The sequence below is a fragment of the Saimiri boliviensis genome, chromosome 8, assembly GCF_048565385.1.
Source record: "Saimiri boliviensis isolate mSaiBol1 chromosome 8, mSaiBol1.pri, whole genome shotgun sequence".
Lineage (NCBI taxonomy): Eukaryota > Metazoa > Chordata > Mammalia > Primates > Cebidae > Saimiri > Saimiri boliviensis.
Window position 1 is genome coordinate 61,758,945 of NC_133456.1, and position 17,033 is coordinate 61,775,977.

At 39.2% G+C, this 17,033-nt stretch overlaps 1 protein-coding gene across 3 annotated transcripts in view; it reads right to left on the reverse strand.

The window, feature by feature from the left end:
- Positions 1–5,292: 5,292 nt before the first annotated feature.
- The window catches only part of EIF4E3 (eukaryotic translation initiation factor 4E family member 3), a 77,254-nt gene continuing 65,513 nt past the window's right edge, over positions 5,293–17,033 (reverse strand). For all 3 annotated transcript variants that reach the window (XM_010350104.3, XM_074404551.1, XM_039477475.2), the window contains one exon: positions 5,293–12,674. In XM_010350104.3, coding sequence (XP_010348406.1) covers positions 12,628–12,674 — 47 coding nt within the window. In that variant the 3' untranslated portion in view covers positions 5,293–12,627. The remainder of the gene's footprint in view (positions 12,675–17,033) is intronic.

Below are 17,033 nucleotides of genomic sequence, written 5' to 3' on the forward strand. Positions count from 1 at the left end.
CAGATATCCTTTTGTTACCTAATCAGAGCCAGAAGGGCTGTATTGACTTTCGGGCCTCGGGGAGTTGTACTTCTTTTGTATCCATCTCATCTAAGAAATCAAGTTTGATTAATTTGTCATCAAGGAAAACGTGTGATCTGCTCAGAGCCCAGCCTTTGAAGTCGAAGGATGAACTTGGGCTGCAAAGTCCGGGTCAGCGGGCGAAACAGCAGTGGTGCCTATTCGAACCAGTTCTTCTCCGCAGAGCTGCCTGTTCTCATTTAAAAGTTTTTCTTTCTTTCTTTTTTTTTTTAACCTGTTCCACACAAGTCTTCTGGGTTGGACTGCTCCCTGGCTAGGGCCCTCTTTTGTTTACTTTAATTTTAAAAATAGAGTTACCAGGGCTACAAAGCAAGTAAGACCCAGAAAACATTTAGCCACTCTGCAAGGCATGGGGGTGGGAGGATTTGACCTCTCTACAATCTTAAAAGATCACTGTGAGTGAGAGAGCCACGAGGGCTGAACCCGGTGTCAGCACGTGCTTCTGGAATGAATAATCGGAAGGGTCTCCAGCTGGGTCACGGGACAGATGCTCATTAATGATGCTCTGAGCTTGTTGACCTGCACTTAGTTGAGTTCCCAAACTGCTGAAAATGCATAAGGTAGTGGCCCCAAGATATTATTTAATCCGAGACTTAGTGTCATATTTCTTGTTCAGATGCTATATATGCTTTATAAGGAGTTACCGGGCTTTTAAAAATTACAGAGTAAGCAATCTTCATACATTCCACAGTGTAAGGATCCCCATATTTCACATGCTGGCGCACAGGCCTTTTGATGACTGTTGCCGCTCTAGGTATATACATAAAGACACAGTGAATTATTGACCAGAAGTCAGGGGCTTGTTTGGCTTTCAAAGATGTTTAAAAAGTAGCAACAAATTATAAACAGCCTCTGTGGTTACTGAATTCAGTGTCTAAGCTATTATTATTAGAGAATTTGAAAACAATAATGGGATTAGTAAAAACACTCAGCTTTAGAAATCTAAGGGCTTTTTTTACTTTAAAAAACACTGCTTATGACAACATTCAAACATTCCTTCATTCAAACATGCATTGTATTCAGACTTATATGCCACATATGTGCAGCTGAAAAATGTCTAAGATATACTTCCTGCATTTCTTATGGTCTAGTAGTTCAGTTTTTTGCTTTGTTTTGTTTTGTTTTAGACGGGTCTCACTGTCGCCCAGGCTGGAGTGCAGTGGTGCATTCTTGGTTCACTGCAACCTCCGACTCCCAGGTTCAAGTGATTCTCCTGCCTCAGCCTCCGGAGTAGCTGGGATTACAGGCATGCACCACCACGCCTGGCTATGGTAGTTCAGTTTTAATGATATTTACCAATCCACTAAATTGTCAGCTCCATGAAACAGGAATGATTTCTTGTCTTGTTTTTGTATCCTCAGTACCTAACACATCATAGTTGTTCAAGAAATACTTGCTGAATGAATGAGTCAATATTGTATATGGTCTATATCTCAGCTATACTGAGGCCTATTAACTTTCCTTTAAGATAGCCAGGATTAAAATATTACATAATTATGTATAACATAATTATAACATAAAATAATATGCACATCATACAGGGAACTCTTGGGAGCTTCTCACAATTGGCCCCCCAGTGACAAGTTTGAGTGTCTGCAATCTATGTTGAACAACAGACTTATGTTTCAATGGGAATTTGGCCTCTAAAATATTTTCATCAACTGAACTTCCCCTTTTTTTTTTTTTTTTAGCTAAGGCCTCATTGTGTCATCCAGGCTGGAGTGCAGTGGCATAATCCCAGTTCAGCGCAACCTCCAACTCCTAGGTTCAAGTGATTCTTATGCCTCAGCCTTCTGAGTGGCTGGGATTACAGGCATGTACCAGCATGCTCAGCTAATTTTTGTATTTTTAATACTGATGGGGTTTCACCATGTTGGCTAGGCTGGTCTCGAACTCCTGGCCTCAGGTGATTCACCCACCTCAGCCTCCCAAAGTACTGGTATTATAGGCATGAGCCACCGCACCTGGCCCTGAACCTCCTTCTTACATTATAATGGCAGTAATGCTCTTAGAAAATAATTGGCAAGTTCATTCAGATCATAATTTGATTTGTGGCAAATCAACTCAGAAGTCAGGTGAACAGAACTCAAGTAAATGGGGAAGATTTGTGTTTTCCCCAATATGGTACCACGAGGTAGAAAGATAATAAACAAGCAGTTAGGAGACCAGTGGGTTTGGCCACAGTGTTGCCACCAAAGACTTGCAGGACCCCAAACAAGTTAAGCTCTACCAATACCTGAAGAGGAAAGTGGGAAAGTTTCCTTGGAGCAGTCCATCCTCTTCCCTGTACAGATGAATTGATACAGCCAACCAATGGAAGTACAATTTACCCAAAGGGCTGAGCTGAGTGCTTCAGATGTTACTGGCTTTGAAGAAGCTCTACCTTGCCCTTCTAAAAAGGAGGAAACCGGGCCGGACGCGGTGGCTCATGCCTGTAATCCCAGCACTTTGGGAGGCCAAGACGGGTGGATCACGAGGTCAAGAGATCAAGACCATCCTGGTCAACATGGCGAAACCCCGTCTCTACTAAAAATACAAAAAATCAGCTGGGCATGGTGGCGCGTGCCTGTAATCCCAGCTACTCAGGTGGCTGAGGCAGGAGAATTGCCTGAACCCAGGAGGTGGAGGTTGTGGTGAGCCAAGGTCGCGCCATTGCACTCCAGCCTGGGCAACAAAAGCAAAAACTCCGTCTCAAAAAAAAAAAAAAAAAAAAAAAGGGAGGAAACTGGGGCTCAGATAAGTTGAGGAACTTGCTCAAGGCACAAGCTAACAGAATTTCGACCTAATAAAGCAAATTCCAAAGTAAGCTCTTTGCATTACATCAGTTTGCTTTCTTTCTGATTGTTCATATTCAAGGCTAAATTGGGCATCCCAGACAAATTCAATCCAGAGAGAGTCCTATGGTCTCCTTGTACCATAAGTGGCAAAACCACCAAACCTTTTACCAGGACATTTAACATCTAGTCAGGAAACCAAATTCCATCTTCTGTGCTCTTTTCCTTTCCAATGCCTGGTAGAAGCATTTGCAAACACAAATAGTTAAAGGTCACCAGTAAGAAGTAGAAGAGGGATTTTGCATGATCCATCTGTGCTGGGATAATCCGGAATTGGCCGTGAATATGTTGAAGGGCCTACACGCTACACCAGTAATTCTTTTTCACCTGCCATCCACACCAGTCAAATGTGTTATTCTTGTACATTCTTTGGAGAAGAGTGTTAGGCATGTGTGCCTGCAGATTGGGCACTCAATAAGTGAGACAAAAAAGCAAGCTTCAGATATAAATTTTTAAATTCCCAGTTAAAACCTTGAGAAAATAAGCAAGTAGATGGTATGTCCTAGCTGTAAACTGGTTTCAAGACAAATCTGCTTACATGGAGTTGGTGCAAAGATGCAGGTTAGAAAACATGCATTTTTTTCCACATAAGGTATGGAATGAAGTAAAGATTATTGATTTTAACAGCCAGGAGATTTGGGGATATGGCTGCAACTTTGCCACCAACTGCTTGTATGACCTTGAACGAATTCTTTATACTTTCTGGGTCATTTCTTCATGTGTAAAATGAAAAGTCTGAACTAGGGCAGTGATATTTCCATCTTTTTCTTAAAGCCATAAAGCCTTTTCTCTATAAATGAACTCTCATAAGGAATCTCAAAATTCTTGCACATCACATCTTCAACTTTCATCAAGACAGTCTCACCATAGAACAGGCTGGGGCCACAGTACCTTAGATGAATCTTGGCTCTGCAAGTGACTAATGGCGTGACCTTCAGCAAGTTATTTCACCCCTCTGAACATCACGGGTACGTTTCCACATACCTAAACTGGGGACAACAATGATAGCATCTACCTCGTACGGTGCTGAGGAGAACTAATCTCTATGCTTAGATGGCATGAAACTCCATACATGCTATTGTTCTTGTGGGTATGATAGCTATGGACAGTGCCACACACTACAGCAAAAGCGCAACAAATTTGGCCTAATCACTAACTTACAGGGGTTTCAATTGCTTATGGTGTGTCATTTGCCACTTACCATTTAAAAGACTTACAAATAACTTTTCTGAACCAACGCTCATAGTTAGAGAAGATTTTCTATGTAAAATGATATTTATCACCTGAGATAAAGCCAGAGAGAAATGCAAGTAAGTGCCTCCTGTAGGTCAGGATGATGGTTATTTTAGTGAAAAAGGAGGCGGCACATGAAGGGGCCCCTGGGGTGATTGGCAAAGTTCTATTTCTTGGCCTGCTGTTATCGTGTTCTTCTTGTAACAGTTCACAAAGTTACACATTTGTGTTGTGTGGTTTTCTGTACCTTCCTTTTATGTTACAATAAAAAGATTTTTATAAAACCTTTGTTTTGTTTCGTAAAACAAAATTAATGAGTAAATAAATTATGCTTATTGGCTTCCAAAATGTTAAAATTTGGCCATGTAATGCATATCAGTGTGTGTTACTGCTTTATTACACTTTAAAAAATACTTCTTAAAACGTATTTTACAATGAAAACTTTGTTTGCCATATCCGCAAGTGTTTCTGTAGAACCAGCCTCCTAGGCAACACTCTTCGAAAGCTGATGGACATCTGTTAAACTGTGGATTCCATGGTGTTTGTTTTTTTAAAAAAGATACATTCTGAAAAACAGTCTTGTTCTTTATAACTTGACTGTTTTCATGAAACACTAATTATGTTTGCCTTAAAACGGGACATAGCTTCAGTGATTAACCTTCACTTCCATCATTCTTTCCCATTAAGAGTGAATCACAAAACCCAAATATTTCCTAAGATCTGAAACCTTTCCCTAGGTCCATACTTTATAGAATCCTGTATGTGGAAAAAAACAAATGATTTAAGTTTCCTGAGTTAAAGAGAGAATTGGGGAGTAAGAGCTTGTCCACCTCTTTAATGCTTAGAGTAGCACACACATTTAGCCCTGCCATCTGTAAAAATGGTACCAGAGTTCAACATGCTTATGATTATAAAGAATTTATGATTTATGCTTGCTAGTTAAATATGCTTATGATTTAAACTTATTTTCTCTGGCAAGAAATAAGCTAGTCAGCATCATAGGCTAGCCAGATGATGGGAAATAGAGACATATTTTAATGACACATATTTTAACTTGCTGAGCCTTGTAAATGCTACTGTTTTTCCTTTTCTTCATATAACAAAAGACCCATCACCCTGTAGGATTCCAGAGATTTTTTATACATTCATTATTGAAAAGCAGTTAAAAGTTCTTTACTAGCAGTTACTTCAGTAAAAGGATCACTGAGGAAGAAAACGCATGCATGGTCCTGGCTTCCAAAAAACCTGTACATTAGGTGACAAGACAGAGGAACCTATGCTAACAGAACAACTGAGAACACACTCTAAAAAGTGCATCAGTAACGACCAGATGATAAAGTACACATAGAATGCATGGTGGCAGTAATCAGATGCAAATATGAGAGGGAAATATTATGAAATTTTAAAGCCTTCATAGTATTATGCCCTGCCCCTCAAAGATTTCATTACATTTGCTGTGTTAAAATTAATTAGGCATCGCACACAAAATCTTGAATTTCTTGTTTCTGCAGGGAGAGATAGGAAAGTCTGCAGATGAATGGACGAAGAAAGAGTTTGCTGGTATATTTTGTTTGTTTTTAAAGGAATGTATTAGACAGCAAGAAAGGAGGAGTAAGTTCACTTTACTTGGCGAAATGGGACAACTGAATCTCACGGGCACATTGCAGCCCAAAAGAGCAACAAGAGTAACTGACTTATTCTAAAACAAAATCATCCTTAGTAGAGGGTAGAGAAAAAGAATTAAAATAAGCAAAATGTGTTTTCTAAGAGACCCTGATGAGCCCTATTTTCAAAAGTGTTCAACAGAGAAGTGTAAAAACAAAAAGTTACTTCCCATCAGAATACCAGATATCCTACTAAGCGTCAGACTCCATGCTAGCAACATCAAACATATTAGAGCTGCTGGACAGAAACCTTTAAGATGTATTGGAATAAACAGGGTTATGCTAATTCTCTCTCTCTCTCTCTCTCTCACACACACACACACACACACACACACACACGGAATCTAATAACGATTAAGTGATGTGTTTGATTAAACCACATGAAATTCTTAAAACTGGAGGATGAAAATGACATTTCTATACCATAAGAACCTCAATACACAATGAGAATTAGCAGCAACAAATTACAAAATCTCAAAATACAGTTCTACAAACGAACACTTAAACAAACCCTGTGAACTACTACCTTGAAAAATGAAGAAGCATAAAATCATAGCAATATAGTCCCAAATCAGAAAATTGCAAGAACAGTCTAAACATTTGCACTAAACACATAAATCACTACCTTTTCAAATAAGAAAAGTACAGTCTAGTCTTACCTTATTGCTGCAAAAGGCTGGAATAAAAATTACCAACTTATAGAAGCAACTTTCACATGTATCTGAACATCAAACACAACACACAATATAAAATCAAAAATAACTAGAACAGAAAAGTTTTCAGTCTGACCTTAAAAAATACTGAGCAAATCACTAGATGAAGCCAGATCAAAAGGAAGGGCATTACACCAGCTTGTAGCCAGATGTGAAAGGGTCCCCAACTGCACAGGGCACAGATGGTATAAAATAGGGGGTGGGGGCACAAGCAGATCCAAAACATAATCAAACAAACCTGGTTCAACTTACACAGGTAAGACTATTCTAAAGAATTAATAACGTTTAATGCAACTGATAAGATTTTAAATTTGAGACAAATGATGTTAGGTGTCTCAAGCCAAAGTGTGCTCACTAGTTTAAAATTTAAAATTCTTTTGTGGAATCACTGAAAAAAATTTTCCATGAGAATATATTCAAAGTCATGGTGACTTGTTTTACATGAATACCAAGAAGACGGTGTTAAAACTAAAACAAACACAATGGTTATAAGCCACATTATCTGAGAACTTTGGGAAGAATTTAATGCATACCCACAAAATTAATACCTCTATTTGAAAACAGAAACCCCGTAAGTTTATTAAAATGCTCAGAGTCCTTTAATATTCCCCATTCATCTTGTAATATAAAGTGCTAAAATAAACATTTTCACCTTAAGCCTTCATTAAAAGTTGCTTCTTCCTAGGTTAAAAGATGGGAGGTAGCATAAATTTTCTATGGAAAACTCAGAAACACTCAATTTACTTCGTGTTCAGTTGTATAATGCAAAGTTGACACTTTAATAAATCCCAAATAAACATTTGTTCCAAAATAAAAGTTCAAGAAAAATTATCTGACTTCAATATTAGAAACGGAAATTTTCATAAAGAAATCTTGTGTTTCTTTAAATGAGTTGGTAACTTTTTTCAGGCAGCAACCAAAACCAAAACATTTAACACAGATTCCTTCAATCTCATGATTTCTAAAGGACACAAAATAATAGAATATCCAAAGGCTCTTGTATTGGATATTCTAATAAGGTACACTCAACACACACATATACAATGCGACTCTAAATTTCAGTAGCAATGATGAACAGAAAAATATTGACTTCACAATGACTTTTGCTTATCACTCACATAGTTTAGGGAATACTTATTTGATTTTTTTTGACATTTCTATGTATTAAAGTTTAGTAACAGCTTTGCTAAGCTATGTTTTGAAAGTGACAATTAATTTTAGTGGAAATTCATTCCCAGGCTGCTTTGATAGTCATTTGAACAGTTTTGCGTTATTTTACATGCAATTTTACAGCTCTATAACGTTCATTTAATCTTGTTCAATGATGCTGAACCCCAGATGCCATAAGACATTATAGAAAGTAGTTACTGCACATATGGAGTAACTACTTTTCTGAACATTAATTTCTTTTCTCTTAACAGGCTGAAATGGTATTTAGAAAAGAGAAGAGCCACCACTCTGTACTAAAGGCTTTATATTATGGACTTCCAGAGATGTGTTTCTATGAGTGCTGTGGTCCCAGCCATAAAGTTCTTATTTATGAGCATCATCTACTCAAGTCTCATTATGAATGGTTTTCTCTAGCCTTCCTTCATAAGATTGTAGGTATCATACATTAGAATCAGGTCACCTGACAGGGGTTAGGGTTGGGAGACTTTCCTCATTTGTCTTCTGTGGGAGTTGGATAAAATCAGGGTTTCTCCAAGAGCAATCTGAGCACCATCAGCATTGGAATCACTAGGGCACTTGTTAAAAATGCAGATATCCTCCCAGACCTCTAGGGCTGGGATCAAGAAATGTGCATAATAAGTATCTGAGTAATTTTTCTGCATGCTAAGGGGTGAGAAGCACTGGTAGATGATCTCAAAGGTCCCTTCCACTCTAAAATTCTAAGAGTCTCTGAGCTTTCTTTTAAAAATAGATTCACGTCAGCAACATGAAAGAATTTCTAAAACACAAGACAGTGACTTTTGGCCTCAGTGGGTCAACCTAAATAAATGTTCTTAGATTTGGATGCATAAGAAAAATAATAGAAAATAAAATCAGAACAGTATAATCCGACATGAAAGGAATCTATCTGGGATTTCTTCTTGGCAGTAGAGGGACAACCCACTCTAATTACTATACATGAGCACAGATTCAAAGGGACTTTTCATTGTACCTCACTTCCTATTTTTTTCCACGTCACCCTCTGACTCCTCCCAGCTGTTGAGATCCAAGGCTTTTTACAATCCTGAGTCATCAAACTCTTGAGTAATTTTAACTGATCTCAATATTTTCTTTTCAGAAGTAAACAATTCACAGGCAGTCCTCTACTTTCATTTGTAATGAGTGAAATCTTCCAGAAACATACAACACGGGGAAGGTGATGCACGGACTTACATTTTTAAAGGGAAGTTCCATATTCCGAGCTAAAAAAATCAACTCCTAATTTTCTCTCTTTGGGTATAATATTTGATGAAGTATTTCCCGTATTTCCTACATGTGAGTTTATTCTTTTTCCCAACCACTTAGCCCAATGAGAGCCTAGGATTTGAGATATTTTAAGCACATCTGGAGCGATCTAGCTTTGACACATTTTTATTAGCTGCATGAAAGCTAAATGTCTTATTGCCAAGTATCATTTTTACATTTTCTCATCAAATTTTTGTAAAAGCATAGGAGCAAAATGCAGTAGGATCTTAAAAGAATTCCACAAACATAGCTGGATAAATTCTGCTGCAGAGCCAGAACTGTTGGCTGGAAGGCAGCGCCACCATGTGATCGTTCCAAAGGCTGTCAGTTTTGTCTAAGGACACAAGTCGGGATCCTCTGAGAGTCAGGCAACTAATAGCAAAAGCCCACCTCCTGTCATAGGAAGGTTATTTTCAAACTCCAAACCCCAATAACACTTCTGTCTCTGAGAGGGAGAAGGACGAGCTGTTTACAAAGAGCTGTTTAAGGAGTTACATCACTGGCCAGATTGGATCAGATATTTAGTGCTTGATTAGGATAGCTAGTGAGGAGGTTCAGGTGGACAGATTCTGAGTACTCTCCATTTAAGGATGCCTGCACTGGGATGCAACTTGCAGACTTCAATGCCCAGCTCTGTGGCTGGCTAGCCCTATGTCTTTAACAAGGGACAAGTTCAGTCAAGGCTCAGTTGGTGGACCATATACTATGTCTATAGGACCCAATTACATCTAAAGCTTCTTAGCTGTAAAGTCATGTGACTGTGTGCCTGGTGTAGATGTGGGCTAAATTAAGAAGATGGGTGAGAGAGAGTCAACTTAATCTTATTTAAAGTTTATTAGAGTACTGTTTTCCTTTTCATGTTTTTGCTTCATAAAGTGTACCACGAATCTAATAGCAATATTATACTAAGTGTACATGTTTGCAGTGAATTATACCCTTATTTAAGAAATGTGGAAAAGTTGGGTGGAAAGAGGAAATCTTAAAACTAAGTCAGCAATGCAGAAAGTGCTTATGAAAGACAGTCAAAATAAAGACAAGTTACTTTAAATGAGTATTTTTTTGTCCTTACTTTCCCAATGTAGGCAACTGCCTGTGAGACAACAATCTAGGGAATAATGGGAGAAGAAAAAGCATATTAGTTTCAATCAGATTTCCTGGCATGTATCACAGACCCTAAGGAATTACAAAGACAAAAAAGCGAGCTCTTTGGTTTCTATATGGTTCTTTGCAGTGTCCAAGGCTGCACCTGCAAGCACTTGGCTGAAAAGACCAGGATTCTGCTGGAAGTTTGTACTTTCCCCACATCGGCCAAGATGGGTAAACTGCCTTAACACAAAAGTCACATGCCCCGCAAAATATTTCCTTCTATCTCAAAAGAGTATTAGCTTCTTTAATCTAAGAAGGTAATGAGAGGTTTTTAAACTGATTAAATCAGCTTAGTTCATACAAAGTCTATTATGACTAAATATTCAATTAAAACAATTTCCAAACCAAAATCTGACAAAATCCTCTCTGAAAGTAATTTAGATGATAGGTTTTTAACATTAGGCAAATTAAATCCTTCTCACAGTTGGTATTTTTGAAAGGGTCAGAAACAGTTGCAGAAGTTCACTGGGGCAAAAATCTGCTTTGTGTGCTAGTCATGTTCCAAGATCATAAACAACAGAAACTGGAAATATTAACGTGAGCCTAACATTCCTATTTCATTTTATTTTTACTTCAAAGACTACATACATGCAAAAGTTGAACACATCATCACAAATGCCTTAAATAAAGTTCAAAAAAATAAAAATACTTCGAAATCCATTTACTTATGGAAATATATATGACAATATAGTGAAGACAATTATATCCTTTTTTTCTAATCTATCAGAAAAATACTTATATTATAAAAAAGAATTTTAATTCATGTCCAGAATAATTTTTTTAAAATCCTTGACTCATAATTTTAAAACAAGTTAACTGATAGCACAACGTTTGGAGAAACAAGTCCCAGGCTTTTGCTAATTGGATCTGATATTCTTATACTTCATTTTGAAATCACTAAGGAAACTCAAGTTTAGAAAAAAAGCATTTAAAAAAACTATGATGATAAGTATTATGGCTGAGGTGGTTACTAACAAGTGAAGGGCACGACTTTTATAAACAGATAATGTGGAGAGTCCTTTAAAATGTCTGAATGGAGAATTTTATCCACAAACACATAGTAGAGGCTTAAAGTAGCCTCGACTCTCTCTGTTGGTCAACACTACAAGAGGAAGTAAAACTCCTGGGTACGGTGAAGATCTCATCAGTGCACCGCCCTTTTGAAAAATGTGAGCATGCACTAGCTCCCATGACTCCAAAATCAAGCCAGCCAGGGAAGTGTCTTGGAATGGCCCTGCCCTTTATCAGGCAAAAGCAGCCAGAGGCTTGGCAAAGTCTAAGTCAGGAGAGGGGAATCGGCGTATCCCGAGCAAGTCTCCATGATCCAGAGGATGACCATTTCCTTCTAATAAAACCAATATTTCTTTGGTAGCATAATACAATAGATATCAACAATCCCAATTACTAATATGAGCAGAATGTGCTCCAAGTTCAACTTTGCAAATGTTCACATTCATCCTGGCAATGAGATTTAACTTCCTGCACCTATAAGAAAAAGGACGGGGACAGCTGCCCAGGCTGGAAGACTATCGATGATGAGAAACAACATATAATGTGAGCAGGGAAAGGGATCATTTAACAAAATGTGTTAGCGTTGACTGGGAAAGCCCTAAGTGGGCAAACACACCTGAATTTTGGAAGGAGCTTAATTCAAACAAAATTAAAATATCATCTTCTCTTTAAATCAGAAACATCAGGTTTTCTATTGGGAGAAATCCCTTGCTACCAATCTAAGCCTTTTATTGAAAAGCACAAATTGAAATTTGGGTTAGAAATGTTTCCACAGAGGGTCCAAAAACTCAGAGCTTGATTTATATCCTGATACTGAATTGTGATTATAGTTTTCATGTTAGGCAATCCAACTATTACTTTCCTTTTATCACTAAAAAAAAAGTTTTTAAAAGGAAAATTAAAGACGTGTGTGCTGTCAGTGCAAAATCAGATTAAGTATGGTTTTTCTTTTCCCTGGGACAGAAAAAAACAATGCCCAGCTCACAGTACATAGGAATATGTCACAACAAATAATCAGAAGACAGGCTTCTCCAAGCTAGTATTCCTCCTTGTACAGTGTGGTATTCAGAAGCACTCTTGTCACGATTATGCATATTCTCATTAACTAGGTACAGCAGAGCTACTTAAAGGGAAACCGATTTCTTGTGCCTCAATGAAAGGGGAGTGTAGAAAACAATAATTAGGCTGAATAAGGAATTTTAAAGGGCAAAAAAAAAAAAAAATGCAGGGTGAAAAGAACAGAGAATTTAGAAAGCCAAAAAAAAAAATTTTTTTTTTTTTTGTAAAGCAAGTAATGTGATGATAGAAACCCACACAATCTCCCCCCACCCCACCTGCCACTTTGAGTCCTAATTGCCCATCTGCAAGGACAGAAACCCACTCTAAATTGACCAGCATCGGCTTCGGCAAGTCTTCTCTTCACTCTCCCTCCTGTTAAGACCGTTTCCAAAACCAATCAGCAAAGGACAAAGAATTCTTTACAGAGTGCAATTAGTGTTTTCCACGTCCACCTTCAAAAGCATGATGCTCTTCATGGGCTAAAGGACAGAAAAAAAACAAAAAAGAAAAAAAGGAAAGAAAACTTTAAGCAAAGGATGGGCCAACCCTCCTCTAGGCATCTCATTCAGCTTCCCCAAATGTTGGCAAGAACTCAAATACCGTTGGTTTTTTTTTTTTTGGTTTTTTTTTTTTTTGGGTTTTGTTTTTTTGCCAGTAACTGTTAGCTAAGGCGTGCATTTCCTGAGAAATGTAATAATGAAAATTAAAACAAGGAATAAACAAGCAATGGGCATGCTGCCTGTTTCTTCTTGCTGTGCCTGGGAGGATGAGTCATCTCGACAAGCCGATGAAGAGAGTATGTTGGGCTGCAAGCAAATGCCACAGGGGAAAATGTGCCCCACAGAATGCATTGCGGGGGGGATGGGGGGGCGCCTGACACAACCCAAGACAGAGCCACTCACAAGCCTATCTTTAAAAATAAACTAAAAATAAAACAAAACAAAGAACCACACCAGGGTGACAGCAATTATATCTAGGTGCCCCTGCCCTCTACCTGTCAACACTCTCGATGGGAAATGAAGTTTCATAAAATTGCTAAGTCTTATTTTTCCAAATCGTGTTCCCCACGCCACCCCAAACGGATTTTCAGCCCTATCGTCTGGCTTGCAAAATTACTAATTTTAATTAGGAATTATAGAATTTTTTTTTTTTTTTTTTTTTGGGATGGAGTTTTAGTCTGTCACCCAGGCTGGAGTACAGTGGCACAATCTCAGTTCAATGCAACCTCCTCTGCCTCCCGGGTTCAAGCAATTCTCCCTTCTCAGCCTCCAGAGTAGCTGGGATTATGGGTGCACGCCAGAATACCCAGCTAATTTTTATATTTTAGTAGAGACGGCATCTCACCATCTTGGGCAGGCTGCTCTTGAACTGCTGACCTCAAGTGATCAACCCGCCCCGGCCTCCTAAAGTACTGGGATTATAGGTGTGAGCCACCATCCCCAGGCAGAACTCTAGAATTTATTTTCTTTTTTGAGACAGAGTCTTGCTCTGTCACCCAGACTGGAGTGCAATGGTGGGATTTTGGATCACCACAACCTCTGCCTCCCGGATTCAAGCGATTCCCCTGCCTCAGTCTCCAGAGTAGCTGGGACTACAGTCACATGCCACCACACCCAGCTAATTTTGTGTATTTTAGGAGAGAAGGGGTTTCACCATGTTGGCCAGGATGGTCTTGATCTCCTGACCCTGTTATCCACTACCTTGGCCTCCCAAAGTGCTGGGATTATAGGCGCGAACCACTGCACCTGGCCAGAACTCTAGAATTAAAAAATATTATGCTACGAAAAATATTTTCAAAGACTTAACATTGTTTAAAGTAGAAGATGGCACTGGGAGACCCTACAAAATACATAACATTTTCTCTAAGGCAAAAAAACTGTGTGTGAGAATCTACCTCCTGGATCTGGTTAACCATCACCAGGAAGCTAGGTCTGATAAAGCTGGGGTGAGTCAGGACTCTAGAGGCTTTGTTCCCCAATATGATACCCATACTAGCAATGAATGGGGTTCTAGGGAGGCAGATGGGCTGGCCCATTTCACCTTTTAAGCCCCTTCCAATTCTGTGTGGTTTGTTAGTTTGTTTTTGTTTTTGAAACAGGGTCTTGCTCTGTCACCCAGGCTGGAGTGCAGCAGCATGATCTGGGTTCACTGCAGCCTCGACTTCCTGGGCTCAAGCAATCCTCCCACCTCAGCCTCCTGAGAAGCTAGTATTCCAGGTGTGTGCCACCATACGTGGCCAATTTTTGTCTTTTTGGTAGAGACAGGGTTTCGTCATGTTGCCCAGGCAGGTCTAAAACTCCTGAGCTCAAGTGATCCACCCATCTTGGCCTCCCAAAGTGCTGGGATTACAGGAGTGAATCACTGTACCTGGCCTCTGTGTTTTTCATATGGAATAAATTCTTCAGACTATTGCTGGGCGGGTGGGCAGAACAGGTCTATTTTCCCTTTGACATCATCTTGGACGTTCAGCCTGAGCTGCTTTGCACTTGGATAAAATATTGGGAGAGATGTGCTTTATACCTCGCAGGTCACCTCAGGTTGGCCACACTCCTAAGGGGGGCCTGAAATCTGAACTGATTGAGTAGAACATTTCTCACAGCTTTAACTTTACAAAGAAAGATATTTAGGGAAGACATCAAAGAAAACATGGTTTGATCTGCAAGGAAATTATACTATGCTTTAGGGTCAAGTAGAGGTATCACAGAACTACAGTGACCTGGTTTCCAAATAATAAATCCAGATATACAGACTATCCAAAGTTCAGTATTACTTCTAGGTGTGAGGGGCAGTCTGGCGCTGTCACAGTTGCATACTACAATGTTGATGGCTTAAAGAGACAGTAAAACAGAACATTCAGAACTGGGAGTGCCTAGTGAACAGAATTCTGTCAGCCTTAGGTTACTTTGGGTAGAAAGGGATTACAAAATTGCTCTAAACCTGGAGCTGACAAACTTTTTCTGGAAAGGGAAGAGAATAAATATGTGCCTTTATGAACCATATGGTCTCTGTCCCAATTATTATTATTATCAATTGTTGTATTGTCATTTTTGAGATGGAGTTTCTCTCCTGTCGCTCAGGCTGGAGTGCAATGGCCCAATCTTGGCTCATTGCAACCTTCACCTCCTGGATTAAAACGATTCTCCTGCCTCAGCCTCCTGAGTAGCTGGGGTTACAGGTGCCTACTACCATGCCCAGCTAACTTTTTATATTTTTCAGTAGAGATAGGGTTTCACCATGTTGGCCAGGTGGTGTCGAATTTCTAACCTCAGGTGATCCGCTCGCCTTGGCCTCCCAAAGTGCTGAGATTACAGGCGTGAGCCACCATGCCCAGCCTCTGTCTCAATCATTAACTCTGCCTTTGTAGCACTAAAGCAGCTATAGACAATATGGAAACAAATGGGTATTGCTCTATAATAATACAACTATTTATGGACACTAAAATTTGATATTCATATAATTTTCACGTGTCACAAAATATACTTTTTCTTTTGATTTTTTCCAACCACTGAAAAATGTGAAAACCATCGTCAGCTACACCTATACAGAAACAGGATAGGGGAAGTGAAGAGAGGGGGAAGATTTGAGTTCTGGCTTCCTGCTTTAAATATTTCTCATGCCAGAAAAGACCTTTGTCACTCAGCTGTTCTTAAGAACTTAGCAGAATTGGCGAGGGTGGGGCTGGTCAGGGAATGGAGACTGCACTGTGAGTTTCTCAGTCAAATAATCTGTATCCAAATCAAAGGTAAGTTTTAATGGCCCAATCCCCATCCACCTGCTAGAGGCCATGACTGAACATGCTTGGGTTCTTCCTACATGAAAAATTTACAGTCACCTAGCTTCTGTAAACTTGGGAATACTTACACTAGGATCCTATTAACCAAACCAGAGAAAAAGCATGAATTGGCCCTTTCCAACTTACGTCACCCTGCTGTGAAAAAGATTTCAGCTCAAACTTCACTTTTCCAAATCATTTCTGCAGCAAATGGTGTATGTCCTGCTGAGTAAAGGACTGCCTGCTTTGTTTACAATAAAGAGAACTACTTGTTTTTTCAAATTCGAATCTTTATTTGAACAGTCTTTGGGTTTTTAAATGTTAACTTATGCCCTTAAAATACGAATTTCTGCTGAGACCCTTACTCATTTCTGCATTACGTACTTTGCAGTGGTCTCTACCTCTGGTGTATCTATTTGATTCAACTGGACAAGCTGCAGTTTTCTTTACCCTCCCCGGAGCCATCACAACAGCTAAGCAGTGAATCATCCTGCCCTTTGTCGGTCTTACGTGCTTACGGCCACGGCCCTAAAAACTAGCCTAACCACTCTGTGGCCTTATGATTTGATAAAACAGGTATCTTATTATCTGTCTTGAGCCTGCTGCTAACCAATGTGCTACCTGGAAACTTAATCATAGAATTTAGAAGTAGAAGGAACCTTAGAGATCAAGACCAACCTCCTCGATACTCAGATGAGAAAGCAAAACGCTGAAAAGTTGTCACTTGCTCAAGGTCACACTGGTGAAGTGGGACAAAAATCCAAACTGCCTGACTTAACTACTTCAAATTAGTGTTCTCCTCTTTCGAGTCAAGTGTGGAGCTGGTTAAAAGGTAGGAAAAGTTGTTTTAGCCCCATACATAAATGCCAATGAAACACACTTTCTTCTGTAGTTTCTGCTAATCTTGTGAAATAAAGAAAATCCCTTGATGCCCTTTCAATTAATATCTGGGGTAAAAATACAATTAAAGTATCCCTAAAGAATAAAAATGGCATCAGCAAATTTGCAACTTCTACACTGCACAGCCAATAAGCAACTTCTGCCCTGCCATTTGTGTGTCTCCTTT